The sequence below is a fragment of the Rhincodon typus genome, chromosome 9, assembly GCF_021869965.1.
Source record: "Rhincodon typus isolate 14 chromosome 9, sRhiTyp1.1, whole genome shotgun sequence".
NCBI classification, from domain to species: domain Eukaryota; kingdom Metazoa; phylum Chordata; class Chondrichthyes; order Orectolobiformes; family Rhincodontidae; genus Rhincodon; species Rhincodon typus.
This window is the reverse complement of record NC_063340.1, coordinates 69,454,121-69,469,101: the sequence shown is the minus strand read 5'-3', so window position 1 is coordinate 69,469,101 and position 14,981 is coordinate 69,454,121. Positions and strand designations below refer to the sequence as shown.

General features: G+C 42.9%; 1 protein-coding gene across 1 annotated transcript in view; it reads right to left on the bottom strand.

Annotated features, from left to right (window-relative positions):
- Positions 1-13,448, bottom strand: part of LOC125484074 (calpain-2 catalytic subunit-like) — a 33,589-nt gene extending 20,141 nt beyond the window's left edge. Inside the window, exon 1 of the mRNA XM_048601341.1 lies at positions 13,367-13,448. Coding sequence (XP_048457298.1) covers positions 13,367-13,423 — 57 coding nt within the window. The 5' untranslated portion in view covers positions 13,424-13,448. The remainder of the gene's footprint in view (positions 1-13,366) is intronic.
- Between the last annotated feature and the right edge of the window lie 1,533 nt (positions 13,449-14,981).

The following is a 14,981-nucleotide window of genomic DNA, read 5'->3' as shown; positions in this document are numbered from 1 at the left end:
GTTCTTCCTCCCACCTATCCCCTCCTCCCACCTCAAGCCGCACCTCCATCTCCTACCGACCAACCTCATCCCGCCCCCTTGACCTGTCCGTCCTCCCTGGACTGACCTATCCCCTTCCTAACTCCCTACCTACACTCACCTTTACTGGCTCCATTCCCTCCTCTTCGACCGGTTTGTTTCCTCTCCACCTATCCTTTCCTCTATCCCTCTTCTCTCCGCCTCCCACTCTCTCCCTATTTATTTCAAAACCCCCTTCCCCTCCCCCTTTTCTGATGAAGGGTCTAGGCCCGAAACGTCAGCCTCTCTGCTCCTATGATGCTGCTTAGCCTGCTGTGTTCATCCAGCCCTGCACCTTGTTGTCTCGGATTCTCCAGCATCTGCAGTTCCTACTATCTCTGTTACAGTTCTGATTGTTTGCTTTCCATTGATGGCACTCTATTGATCATTTCGCTATGTTGTCTGTATTTTCATAGAATCATGGGCATTTATGTTCAGAGGGAGGCTATTTGTCCCAGTGTGCCTGTGTACACTCCATTTTGGAATCATCTTCTTGCACCATTGCCTACCAATTAATTTCTTCTTGAATTGTTTATCTGATACATGATATCCATGACCAGCCTTGAATAACCAATAATGGTCATGTGTCCCATTTTTTAATGAAAACGAAGCCTGTGAGGTCTGCAAACACATGATCCTTCAATACGGATTCACCAACCAGTGGAAAGAATTATTCATTATTTAGCCTTTTAAACTCTACCACATTTTCTGACATGTCCTTTAGATAATTCCCTAACCTTTGCCGCAGTTAATCCAATCGCAGTTTTAACGTTGCACAGCTGAACATGATACTAAGCAGTGTGAGGAACACTCCAATAATGTTCTTGTGGCATAGTGGTAGTGTCCCTACCTCTGACCCAACAATCCTGGGTTCAGGTCCCACCTGCGCAAGAGGTGCGTAAGAACATCTTTGCACACGTTGATTAGAAAATATAAGAACATCCCAGTGCTGCACCTCAGTTCCACACTTCTGATCTCTGGGCACCTGGCGCGGACAGAATTCAACAAGTTGGAGGATTGTTATTTGTGTCTGTTTCGGGGCCTGGCTAATGTGGCTACGACCAGATCTAGGCGGCAAACCATGGAGGGGGTTATGGTTCCCAAATGCCTGCCCCTCTTCTGCAGCTATGTTTGTGCACATGATGTCCACCAGTAGTCTCTATGCCTTTCGAGAGCACTGGACATTGCAGAGGTTTGGAGTGTCTTATTTCTCCCTCCAATTCTATTTTGATTTAATCTCCTCTCTCTCTCACCTTTTTCTTTCCATTTGGTGTCATTGCACTGTCCCTGATGTCAACTGGCAATTTAGTAGGAAAGGTGATTGATCTAGTGGTGGAAAATAAAGCGAAGAAAAGGTAACACAGGTGATTTGGTGATGGTAATAACTGTTCAGTTGTATAATGAAAGCACATCTGGATAAAATAAAAAAACCCAGTGCTACTTAAAAGCACAATTACCTACTTGCATGTTGCTGGTCATTATAGTTCTACACATTTTTAATACTCTCCATAGCTGCTTCAAGTTCAGACGTCAAGGATCGGAAGGCAGGATCAGGCTAGGGTTAAGGTTAGGGATCTTTTGATTTCAGCTTTCTGCACAGCCAAAGTACCAAGGTCCAGTACAGGAGGGATATCAGGTCCCTAGAATTAGGCCACACAGTGCTGCTGTCAGAGTCTAGATGTAGTGCCGTAGCCAGGGGCTTGGGCCAAGAGCAATACCAGGACCTGTTATTTCTGTTTGTGCTGCCAGGTGCTTCACATTTTGGTGCAGGAAGAGGGCCTCTTCTCAGAATCAACTATGACTGGGAAAGAGCAGCACAGTGACTCAGTGGCTAGCACTGCTGCCTCACAGCACTAGGGACTTGGATTTGATTCCACCCTTAGGCGACTGTCTACGTAGAACAAAGAACAAAGAAAAATTACAGCACAGGAACAGGCACTTCGGCCCTCCAAGCCTGCGCCAATCCAGATCCTCTATCTAAACCTGTTGCCTATTTTCCAAGGATCTGTATCCCTCTGCTCCCTGCCCATTCATGTATCTGTCTAGATACATCTTAAACGCCGCTATCGTGCCAGCCTCTACCTCCTCCGCTGGCAACATGTTCCAGGCACCCACCACCCTCTGCGTAAAGAACTTTCCACGCATATCTCCCTTAAACTTTTCCCCTCTCACCTTGAAATCGTGACCCCTAGTAATTGAGTCCCCCACTCTGTCTATACTTCTCAAGATGTTGTAGACCTCAATCAGGTCCCCCTCAACCTCCGTCTTTCTAATGTAAATAATCCTAATCTACTCAACCTCTCTTCATAGCTAGCGCCCTCCATGCCAGGCAACATCCTGGTGAACCTCCTCTGCACCCTCTCTAAAGCATCCACATCCTTTTGGTAATGTGGCAACCAGAACTGTACTCAGTATTCCAAATGTGGTCGAACCAAAGTCCTATACAACTGTAACATGACCTGCCAACTCTTATACTCAATATCCTGTCCGATGAATGAAAGCATGCCGTATGCCTTCTTGACCACTCTATTGACCTGTGTTGCCACCTTCAGGGTACAATGGATCTGAACACCCAGATCTCTCTGTGCATCAATTTTCCCCAGGGCTTTTCCATTTACCGTATAGTTCGCTCTTGAATTGGATCTTCCAAAATGCATCACCTCGCATTTAAGTTTGCACATTCTCCCTGTGTCCGCATGGGTTTACTCCGGGTGCTTTGGTTTCCTCCCACAGTCTAAAGATGGACAGGTCAGGTGGATTGGCCATGCTAAATTACCCATAGTGTCCAGGGATGTGCAGGCTAGGTGGATTATCCATAAGAAATGCAGGGTTATGGCGTGGGTCTGGATGGGATGCTCTTCAAGAGTTGGTGTGGCCTTGATGGGCCAAATGGCCTGCTTCCACACTGTAGAGATTTGATGATTTTATGAACGGAGTCCACACAAGGCAGGATAAAATCTGAAAATTTGGAAGAGGTGGTTGGGAGAATGGCTCTTAATAAGAAGACACATCTGCCAAGGCATTCGGGAGCAATGATGAATGTTTGAAATGTCTGCATTTCACTGCAGAAGTCATCACTAAAATCCACCAACTGCTGCTGCATATAAAATTTTTAATTTTCTGATAATAATTAATACCTGGAAAAAGGATATCCCAAAATGCAATGGTTAATTATCAGTACTAAAGAAGTTAACTGGCAATAAAACACAATATGCCATTAAAAGGGCACTTACATGGTCTGAAATTGACAGGACTTAACATCTAGGCAAAGTTTAGCTAGCTTCTAACCACACTTTTACCAAAAGCCTGATGAACCACAAACCAGTCAGACAGTGGCAAGGCCAGTAGCGAAGCAAGTCTCCAGGGCTGGAAGTCTCATCTGCTGAGAGCTGCTCAGCAGCACCACAGGGGAGACAGTGGTGGCTTCTGGAATGATGAGCTTTCGAATCCCAGGACTGCAGAATGATCCAGGCCAGAGCTTGTCAGGATGTGGTTTGCAGGGTGAGGGCTGTCGGAAAAACGGTGTAGTTGGTGGTGCTGGTGGCTATCAGTGACAATTCCCTTTCCCAAAGTTGATTCCCTCAATTGGAAACTGAATACCGTTTACCAGGGGATCTTCCCCAGAACTGACAAGCTAGCTGCACAGAGACAGCAAGGACTGCAGATGCTGGAAGCCACAGTCAATAAACAAGGAGCTGGACAAACACACCAGGTCAGACAATATCAGGGAAGCAGGAAAGTCAACGTTTCGGGCCGAAACCCTTTGTCAGGAGTGGGGAGGGGGAGGAGAGCACAGATATAAATAGAGGGAGGGAGGTGGGGCTGGGGAAAGGTAGGTGGGAGGTGATGGTTGGTTGCATGTAGGGGTTATAGTGATTGGTCAGTGGGAAGGGTGGAGTGGATAGGTGAGTAGGAAGATGGGCAGCTTAGGACAGGTCAGGGAGGCGGGATATAGGATAAGGCTTGAGGTGGAGGGATTTTGAAGCTGGCGAAGTCAATATTCTGGCTGTTAGGCTGTAAGCTCCCAAAGCAAATACCAGGTGTTGTTCCTCCAGTTTGCATTTGGCCTCACTCTGACAGTGGAAGAGGTCAAAGATTGACACGTTGCCAGGTTAACATTACCCACAAAGTCTCTGGCCAATTCATCTGGTTAGTCTATTTCTCAAAGGAAATGAAAAAAGCTTAAACATCTTTTTCATCAAATTTTGGTGATGTTTTGACATATTTGTACATATCCCGCCCTACAATGGGTTTGCTCATCATTAATCCTCCTCATTAAGCCTATCTTCTACCTTCATTTCCATCCTTTTAAATTGACTTTCCTGTTTAATTTGCAACTTCTGAATTTCAAACTCTCTCTCTTTCTCCTTTTCTTGTCTCTCTCCCTTTTTTTCTCTTTTACTCTTTCTAACTCCTATTGGCTAATTTAATTTTTTCTAACTCCACTGCACTTGCCTGTTTCTCTGGTATTCCTTTACAATTTCAGATTTCCTCTTATCCCCAGTTAAACTCAATTCTAGCCTATTTGCTAAGTCTAAAAGTATATCCTTCTTCTGTCTTTCTAAACTTTCTTGTTAAATTTAGGAAGCATCCTCAAACCCTAGAACCTCTTTAGCAATGTTAAGAGCTTTTTCCCCCATTTTGGATTTAACCAACCACAGACCAGACTCGGGGATCAGTTCATGGAGGATCTCTACTCTGCACGCACCAACTCTCCCTCCCACTCCTCTGACAACATGTTCATCCTTGTTTTCCTCCACTGTCAGAGGGAGGCCAAACGTAACCTGGAGGAACAACACCTGATATTTCACATTGGGAGCTTACAGCCCAGCAGCCTGAATATTAACTTGACCAGTTTCAAAGTCCCTCCACCCCCAGCCTTATCCCATGTCCCACCTCCCTGACCTGCCGTGAGCTCTCCATCTTCCTACGCACCTATCTGCTCCACTCTCCCCACTGATCAATCATTGTAACCCCTTACCTGCATCCACCTATCATGATCGTATCTACCTTTCCCTAGCCCCACCCCTCTCCCTCTATTTATTTCTGGGCTGCTCATCCCGTCCCCCGTCCTGATGAAGGGTTTCAGCCTAAAACGTTGATTTTCTAGCTCCTCTGATGCTATCTGACCTGTTGCGTTTGTCTAGCTCCACGTTTACTGAAGCTGGCTGCACAGTTTTATATTCGTGCATGGCACATGACAGCAGGCCCATCTGCTCCTGGGTGGGATAAGGCCCTTAAAAATTTATTAATCAGCAACCTAAAGGTCTCAATTAGATCAGGAAAGTTGGCCTTTGGCCTTCCCATCCAGAACTTAAATCTGATGGGAGCTGGATGGCCTCCATCCCACCTAATTAAATGTCTTTCCTCCTGTAAAGCTTGCTGCCAAAGAGATTATCACCTATCATCCCTGAGAAGCTAACAGCAGAGCATCAAATCTTGGAAAGCAAACTGTCGAATTCTCTTCATTTAACTGTGTATCTGTCCTTGTTAATTGTTGCTGTTCTTGCAAATATCTAGTTCATAATTTATATGGTTTAGATTATAACTGTTAGTTTTGCAATTAAAGGTTAAATGCTAAATAAATGGAAAGCTAACCCTATTGCAGGTCAGAGTTAGACAAAAATGTTTTTCCTGATGTATTCACACCAAGTCAACTCTCGAGACTTCAATAGCTTTTGTGTATCATTTGGTTAGTACTCTAGAAGATCAAATATTATGTTAACTAACCTTTTAAACATTTCATTCCCCAATTGTCCTGACATTTTTGTTTCACTCCCTATTACTTTCACTACCTTAAATATAGTTTCCTTCCCACTATTGTCCCTGTCATAACATCTCTTTAAGATATCAACATGACACATACAATGACTTTTTTCTCCTGTTTAAGTACTCACTGCATAATTCACATTATTAATTTCATTTTGATTTAATAAGGTCAACTGTATCAGTTCAAAAGGACTGAAACTTATGAACTCATTAGGAGCATATTTAATGGCCATCAGCAACAAGAGAATTCCTTTATCACAATCATGAGGATATTCTTGATAATAAATTCAAATTTGATGTCATCTTTCCAATGCACCTTGAGATTATGGATGATAAGGAACCTACGCAACTTTGTTCTATTTCCAAACTAGTCATCATTTCTTAGAATATTTATCATACAAAATTTGAATCTTGATCTGACTGTATGTCTTTTGGTAATACTTATTTTGCAAAAAAAAAGAATGAATAATGTTTCCTCTACCATATTTGCTGTGACTTTAAAGCACTGCTTCAGGAAATTTTGTAGACGTCCATAATTGTTAAAAGATACTGGTTTCAGTTAAGAATCCTAGGCAATCAATAAGACACTCTAAGCGGTTTTTCAAAAGCTGGTATCAGGATTAAAAATGGAGGTTTAATTGATGCTTGTGTTCTCCCCACTCCTTGACATGCATGGCATGTCTGGCAAAATTTGACAACAACTTTATGTAATCCCGATCAATAAAAATGTCTTTATGTTTTAGTCTGTGTTTTCCTGATACCTGACATACCTGATTTGGAATTTCATGAGCCATTCATAAAATTTCTCACGATACTCAGATAGAATCATTATCTGATGAAGAAACCACTTGATGGATCATTCCTCACTGTTAGTAACTGAGGTGGCTTTCATTTCTTTATTGTACTTCATCTTTCAAATATTAGTGCCCAGGTATTGGTTCTGATTCAATTTATGATTAGGCTGTTTGGTGTAACTGTCTCAATTCAGAATCCATTTGCTACATTTCCATTAAAGAATGCGGGCTAAACACCTCAGTCTCATTCTCTTTACCTTCATCTTTTTTAGTAAAATTTTCTTTCTCCTCCTTTTTGATGGTCTCTTTTTCTCCCTGTCTCATTCCATGAATCTGAGATTTAGTTACAACACAATCATAAGACTATTTAGAATCACTATTTATCTGTAATGTCACAATTCCTATTACCTCCTCTAGTTCTTCCCTCAGTGAGGCAAATACTTTCAAACCAGCCAAGTGAAATCAATTGCTCTATAGGGATTTGTTTCACTACTCTAACTACGACTACTCTGTTTACCAATTTGCTTTCTCATTAATCTCTCTATAATGGGATGGTTTGTAATATCCATGTATATCTCCAATTAATTTTTTTTCCTTCATTAACCCATCTAAAAGTCAAATCATATTATCAGCCAGCATCAGTTGCTGACTTACTCCAGCATCTCTCAATATCTTTATCAGAATACCTCCTTGATTCAAATTCAAGGAAACTCCTGTTTCTTGAGATAAAATATTTTGAACTTCCAGTGGTCTGATTGTCTTTATCAATATTTGAAGAAGAATTTTCTTGCTTGTCCAGAACCATCTCTCTCACCTTAGTCCATTCTAAGGAAACATGAGCTTTTTGTACTACCACTCCATTTTTAATACCTATTTCTTTTCTGGTGCCCTCTTTTCTGTGAATTCCTTAGACAGTCTTGTGACTACAATCAGTCTCCTATTTAATTTCCTGCTTTGGTAGGTTTAAGGTGAGAGGGGAAAGATTTAAAAGGGACCTGAGGGGCAACTTCTTCACACAGGGAGTGGTGCATGTATGGAATGAGTTGCCAGAAGAGGTGAAGGGTGGTACAATTACAACATTTAAATGGCATCTGGATGGATATATGAATAGGAAGGGTTTAGAGGGATATGGGCCAAAAACTGGAATTTGGGACTAGATTTATTTAGAATACCTGGTCGGTATGGAAGAGATGTTTCTGTGCTGTATATCTCTGTGACGCTATAACTCTATGTCCAGTCTAATTACAATGGACGCATGGTTCTAGCTTTGTTTGTTTTTCACTTTGGTGTCCTTCTGTTCTCTAAAACTAGCAACTCTTACACCTGCAGATTTTCTATTCTTCCAGTTCCCTTGTGGGTACCCATATTGTCTGTGTAAGATATCATAGGTATCTGACAGAACTTCTGCTTTTCTAATCTTTGATACTTGATGCTCATCTAAATACAATATTAGGTTTGCAGGAATGCTATTCTTGAATTCATTCATAATTTTTCCATAAGCCTTTTCTGTAACTTCAGAGATCCAAGCCACTGATTCCACAACATTTTGTTTTCTCTTTTAAATTCCACATATGTCTGATTAACTTTCTTTCTTGTAGTTCTAAATTTTAATTGATAAGCTTCAGGGTCAAGCTTCTCAGCTTTGAATATTGCTTTGCTAACAGTTTCATGATTTGAAACCATTGCTTACTTATGGTCCCCATTATCAGCTTTTCTTCCATCCTAGCTTACTATCAAGCACCCCGTATCTGTCTAACTTTCTTTCTCTCTCCCTGGGCTCCGTCTTCAACTATCTCCTCACTCCTCCTCCTCCTCATATCATACACTAAATTTTATTACTTAAAAGATAAAACAACAAAATAAATCAAAAAACTAAATAAATGTAAATCACAATTTGCAGTGCCAAATCTAAAGGTTACCCCTTTATCTCAAATGTTTAAGTTCAATTGACTCTTCCAGTTCCTAGAACTGTAAAATCTTCTTCCATGAACACACACACACGCACATGCACACACACACATACACGCACACACAAGCGCACATGAGCTCACACACGCGCGCACACACACACACATACACACACACAAACACGCACAAACCCCTGAAAACTTACACTTTCTTAGTCATTTAATAATCTCTGATGACACTACTATTATAGGCCAGATCTCAAACAATGACGAGACAGAGTGCTTGGTGGCATGGTGTAAAGATAACAATCTCTCCCTCGACATAAGAAAAATGAAAGAGTTGGTCATTGATTTCAGGAAGCAAGGTGAAGGGCACGACCCTATTTACATCAATGGAGTTGAGGCAGAGATGGTCAACAGCGTCAAGTTCCTCAGAGTGACGATCACCAACAATCTGTCCTGGTCCACCCACATTGATGCAATGGTCATGAAAGCACACTAATGCCCCTACTTCCTCAAGAGACTGAGGAAATTTGGCATGTCCATAAAAAGTCTTACCAATTTTTATAGATGGTACGGCAATGGCTCTGCACTGGACTGTCAGAACTACTTAGAGTTGTGAACACAGTCCAATCCATCACACAAGCCAACTTTCCATCCATTGACTCTATTGATTACTCTTGCTAGCTCGGAAAGGCAGCCAACATAATCAAAGATCCCTCCCACCCCAGTTGTAATCTCTTCCAACCTTACCATCAGGCAGAAGACATAAAGCTTAAACACACATACTGACAGATTCAAGAACAGCTTCTTCCCCCCTGTTATTAGACTTCTGAATGGATCTCAAATTTAATTTTGACCTTGTTCTCTGTGCACCTTCTCCACAGCAATAACATAGTATTTCTCCTTCTATTCTATTACCATTTGTATGGTATGATCTGCCTGTACTGCTTACAAAACAAATCTTTTCACTGTACCTAGGTGCATATGACAATAATAAATCAAATCAAAAATCTCCAGTAATATCTATAAATCAGGAGATGAATGAGAGAGAGGAACTTAAAATTATAATCACTGAGGAAGTGATACTAGGAAAACTGATGTGTCTGTGAGCTTACAAGTCTTCGGGTTTAGATGGATTTCACCCTAAGGTCTTAAAAGAGTTTTCTAATGAGGTAATAGATGCAACAATTTTAATTTTCCTAAGTCTTCCAGATTCAGGAAAAAGTTCACTGGCCTGAGAAATAGCAAATATAACATCACGAATCAAGAAGGGAGGGAGGCAGAAAATGAGGAAACTATGGGTCAATTAGCTCAACATCTGTCATGAGGAAGATATTAGGAACAATCATTAAAGAGATTATAGGTGAGTACTTAAAGAAAGCTCAAGGTAATAGAAAAGAGTCAGCATTGTTTCATCAAATGGAAATCATGCTTAATCAATTTATTGGAATTCTTTGAAGGAGTAACATGCACTATGCTTGAATTTTCAGGGGTCATTTAATAAGATGCTACGTCAAAAGTTACTGTGCAAAATAAAAACTAATGGTTTAGAGGGTAACATATTATTGTGAATGTAAGATTGGCTTGCAGGCTTGTAAAAAACAGAGAGTATGCATTAATGTGTCTGCGCCTGATTAGCAGGATGTGACAAATAGCTTTTACAATACATTTTAATGACTTACCAAATGTTGGTACGCAGGTACAGTAAGTGATTAAGAATCCCAATATTCAATTATAATGAGAAATTGAACATAAAGGCTGTTCACTTTGGCAGAAAGAATTAAAAAAAAGTATGTCATAAATACGAAGATTGCAGAATTCCAAGGTCCAAGGGATTTAGGTATATTAGTGCATGAGCCACAAAAAGCTAGCCTTTACTTACAGCACCTAATCAAGAATTGGATACAATCCTTTATTACAAGAGAAATTGAACATAAAAGTAAGGGTGCTATGCTTCAGTTATACAGGACACTGATGAGATCATATCTTGAATACTGTCTGCAGTTTTGATCTCCTTGTTTAAGGAATGAAGTAAATGCATTGAAGGCAGTTCAGAACAGGTTTGCCAGATTGCTACATGGAAAGAGTAGGTTAGTTTATGAGGATAGATTGGACAGGCTGAGATTGTTTTCAGTGGAGTTTAGAAGAGTGAGGATTGGAGTGAATAAAATCCTGAATGGTCTTGACAAGGTGAATGAGGAAAGGATATTTTCTGTTGTGGGTCAGTCCAGAACTAGAAGTCACTGTTTTAAAGTGGGGGTCAACATTACAGAGCAGTGTTGATGTGAAATATTTTCATTCAAAGGGTTGTGCAACTTTGGAATGCTGTACATCGGAAAGCAATGGAGGCGGGGTCATATTTTGTAAACAGAGGGAGATGGATTTTTGTTAGGCGGGGCAGATAGAAGTGTGCAATACAATACATAAACTGACTAGCCATGATCTTATTGAATGCTGGAGAAAGCTAAGGGGGCTGAATGGTCTATCTCTGCTCCTGTTCCATACATTCCTGGGTTCATATCAGCAGTCACATGCTATGGATTCTCTGGGAGAAAATAAGTAAAGTCTGTACTGCAGAGCTCAATTACAGGATTAGAATGGTGTATAATTGTGTGTAAATAATTTGTTGGAACTCCTGAGAGTCTGTCAATAGTCACTCTTGACTTAGATTCGGCACATGAAGTGCAGAGATGGCATAGTCTAAGTGAGCATTCTCTCAGCAGTGCAGTTCGGATCCCAAACATCATGACAACCTAACCCAAGAGGACTGATCAACTTGGGATTATATCAGTAATGACAGATCAAGCCAAGAAGTACAGCTAGTGCAGAGATAGCAGGAACTGCAGATGCTGGAGAATCTGAGATAACAAGGTGTAGAGCTGGATGAACACAGCAGGCCAAGCAGCATCAGAGGAGCAGGAAGGCTGATGTTTCGGGCCTAGACCCTTCTTCAGAAATGGGGGAGGGGAAGGGGGTTCTGAAATAAATAGGGGGGAGAGAGGGGGAGGCGGATATAAGATGGATAAAGGAGAAGATAGGTGGAGAGGAGACAGACAGGCCAAAGAGGCAGGGATGGAGCCAGTAAAGGTGAGTGTAAGTGGGGAGGTAGGGAGGAGATAGGTCAGTCCAGGGAGGACGACAGGTCAAGGGGGCGGGATGATGGGGGTGGGGCTTGGGGTGGGAGGAGGTGATAGGTGGGAGGAAGGACAGGTTAGGGATGCGGAGACGAGCTGGGCTGGTTTTGGGATGCAGTAGGGGGAGGGGAGATTTTGAAGCTTGTGAAGTCCACATTGATACCATTGGGTTGTGGAATATGAGTTGCTGTTCCTGCAACCTTCGAGTAGCATCGTTGTGGCACTGCAGGAGGCCCAGGATGGACATGTCGTCTGAGGAATGGGAGGGGGAGTTGAAATGGTTCGTGACTTGGAGGTGCAGTTGTTTAGTGCAAACCGAGCGTAGGTGTTCTGCAAAGCGGTCCCCAAGCCTCCGCTTGGTTTCCCCGATGTAAAGGAGGCCACAACGGGTACAGTGGATGCAGTATACCACATTAGCAGATGTGCAGGTGAACATCTGCTTGATGTGGAAAGTCCTCTTGGGGCCTGGGATGCGGGTGAGGGGGGAGGTGAAGGGGCAGGTGTAGCACTTCCTGCGGTTGCAGGGAAAAGTGCCAGGTGTGGTGGGGCTGGAGGGGAGTGTGGAGCGGACAAGGGAGTCACGGAGAGAGTGGTCCCTCCGGAAAGCAGATAAGGGTGGGGAGGGAAAGATGTCTTTGGTGGTGGGGTCGGATTGCAGATGGCGGAAGTGTCGGAGGATGATGCGTTGGATCTGGAGGTTGGTGGGGTGGTACGTGAGGACGAGGGAGATTCTGTTTTGATTGTTATTGCGGGGAGGGGGTGTGAGAGATGAGTTGCGGGAAATGCGGGAGACACGGTCGAGTGCATTCTCGACCACTGAGGGGGGGATGTTGCGGTCCTTGAAAAATGAGTACATCTGAGATGTACGGGAGTGGAATGCCTCATCCTGGGAGCAGATGCGGCGGAGGCAAAGGAATTGGGAATAGGGGATGATATTTTTGCAGGAAGGTGGGTGGGAGGAGGTGTATTCTAGGTAGCTGTGGGAGTCGGTGGGCTTGAAATGGATATCGGTTTCCAGGTGGTTGCCAGAGATGGAGACAGAGAGGTCCAGGAAGGAGAGAGAGGTATTGGAGATGGTCCAGGTGAACTTAAGGTTGGGGTGGAAGGTGTTGGTGAAGTGGATGAACTGTTCGAGCTCCTCGTGGGAGCACGAGGACTTCATAAGCTTCAAAATCTCCCCTCCCCCTACCGCATCCCAAAACTAGCCCAGCTCATCCCCACCTCCCTAACCTGTCCTTCCTCCCACCTATCCCCTCCTCCCACCCCAAGCCCCACCCCAATCTCCTACCTACTAACCTCATCCCGTCCACAGTTGGTGCATTCGCCCTCCCTGCCCCAAGGCACAGGGCTCTGCTGTGGGAGGACCCTTAAATCGACTCGCACCTTGAAATACAGGCCGGTTCAGGCCTCTCAAAGCATACCTTTGGCTTTGTCAATCAGATACACCCCGGTGGGGTCTGGGAAGTGAAAAATCAGCTCTTTTAAGTATTGTAGTTGCCAAGGCAGTTTTTCTGAAATGTTCTTCCACTTCCTTCTGACTTCTATTCCTATCTCATTGGATAACCAGGAATGTTCAGCCCTTAAAATCTGCCTTGCCTAAATGTCTTCCATGAGAGTTTCGTAACTTCAACCTTGAGCAAAGGTAACACAGGATATTTCCCACAATAATTTGCCAATACAAAGACTGCTCACAGTTACTTACAGATATAGGCGAGCGGGTACTTCGGACAGGTGGAGAACATCTTCTGCAGTATTTCATGCCATTCCTTGTCCAGCCTGTCTTTAATATCTTTGCTACTCTCATTGGGAAACCATTCAGTGCCAGTGGTGCTGAAGGGAGAAAAAATAACCAACTCTTGGAAACAAATATCCCAGCATAAAGGCAAAGAATGGTTGAAAACAGGTTGAAAAGTACATGCTATTATATTGCTACATCGGTTACATGAAATTTAATCCTTTAAAGGCAAGGACTGATTAGGAATAGTCAACATGGCTTTGTGCATGGGAAATTATGTCTCACTAACTTGAGTTTTTTGAAGAAGTGACAAAGAAGATTGACGAAGGTAGAGCAGTGGACGTTGTTTAAATGGGCTTCAGCAAGGCATACGACCAGGTTCTGCGTGGTAGACTGGTTAGCAAGTTTGGATCACATGGAATCCAGGAAGAGATAGATATTTGGATACAAAATTGGCTGAAAGGTAGGAGATAGAGGATGGCAGTAGGGGGTTGCTTTTCGTATTGGAGGCCTGTGACCAGCAGTGCATCACAAGAATTGGTGCTGGGTCCACTACTTTTTGTCATTTATATAAATGATTTGCATGTGAATATAAGAGGCATGGTTAGTAAGTTCGCAGACGGCACCAAAATCGGTGGTGCAGCAAGAAGTGAAGAAGGTTATCTCAGAGTGAAATAAGGCCTTGATCAGATGGGCAAATGGGCTAAGGAGTGGCAGATGGAGTTTAATTTAAATAAATGTGACGTTCTGCATTTTGGTAGTGCAAATATCAGGGCAGGACTTATACACGTAATAGTAAGATTCTGAGGAGTGTTGCTGAACAAAGAGATCTTGAAGTGCAGGTGCATAGTTCCTTGAAAGTGGAGACAGTTAGATAGGATACTGAAGATGGCATTTGGTATGCTTGCCTTTATTGGTCAGTGCATTGAGTATAGGAATTGGGAGGTCATGTTGCAGCTGTACAGGACATTGGTTAGGCCACTTTTGGAACATGCATTTAATTCTGGTCTCCGTATTATCGGAAGAATGTTGTGAAACTTGAAAGGGTTCAGAAAAGATTTACAAGGATGTTGCCAGGCTGTAGGGAGAGGCTGAATTGGCTGAGACTATTTTTCCTGGAGCATCAGAGACTGAGGGGGTAACCTTTTAGGGGTTTTTCAATTCACAATAGGTATGGATAGGGCAAAAAGCCAAGATCTTTTCCCCAGGGTGGGGAGTCCAAAACTAGAGGGCATAGGTTTAAGGTGAGAGCAGAAAGATTTAAAAGGGACCTGAGGGACAATTTTTTCATCCAGCAGAATGTGCGTGTATGGAATGAGCTGCCAGAGGAAGTGGTAGAGGCTGGTACAATTACAACATTTAAAAGGCATCTGGATTGGTACATGAATAGAAAGGGTTTAGAGGGAGATGGACTTCTAAATGCTGGCAATTGGGTCTAGATTAATTTAGGATATCTGGTCAGCATTGACAAGTTGAACTGAAGGGTCTGTTTCTGTGTTGTATATCTCTATGACTCTATGAATTGCTGTCTGACTTCTCAGTTCTCCAAAGCAGCAGCTGCCTAATTTCCTTAACATTTTTT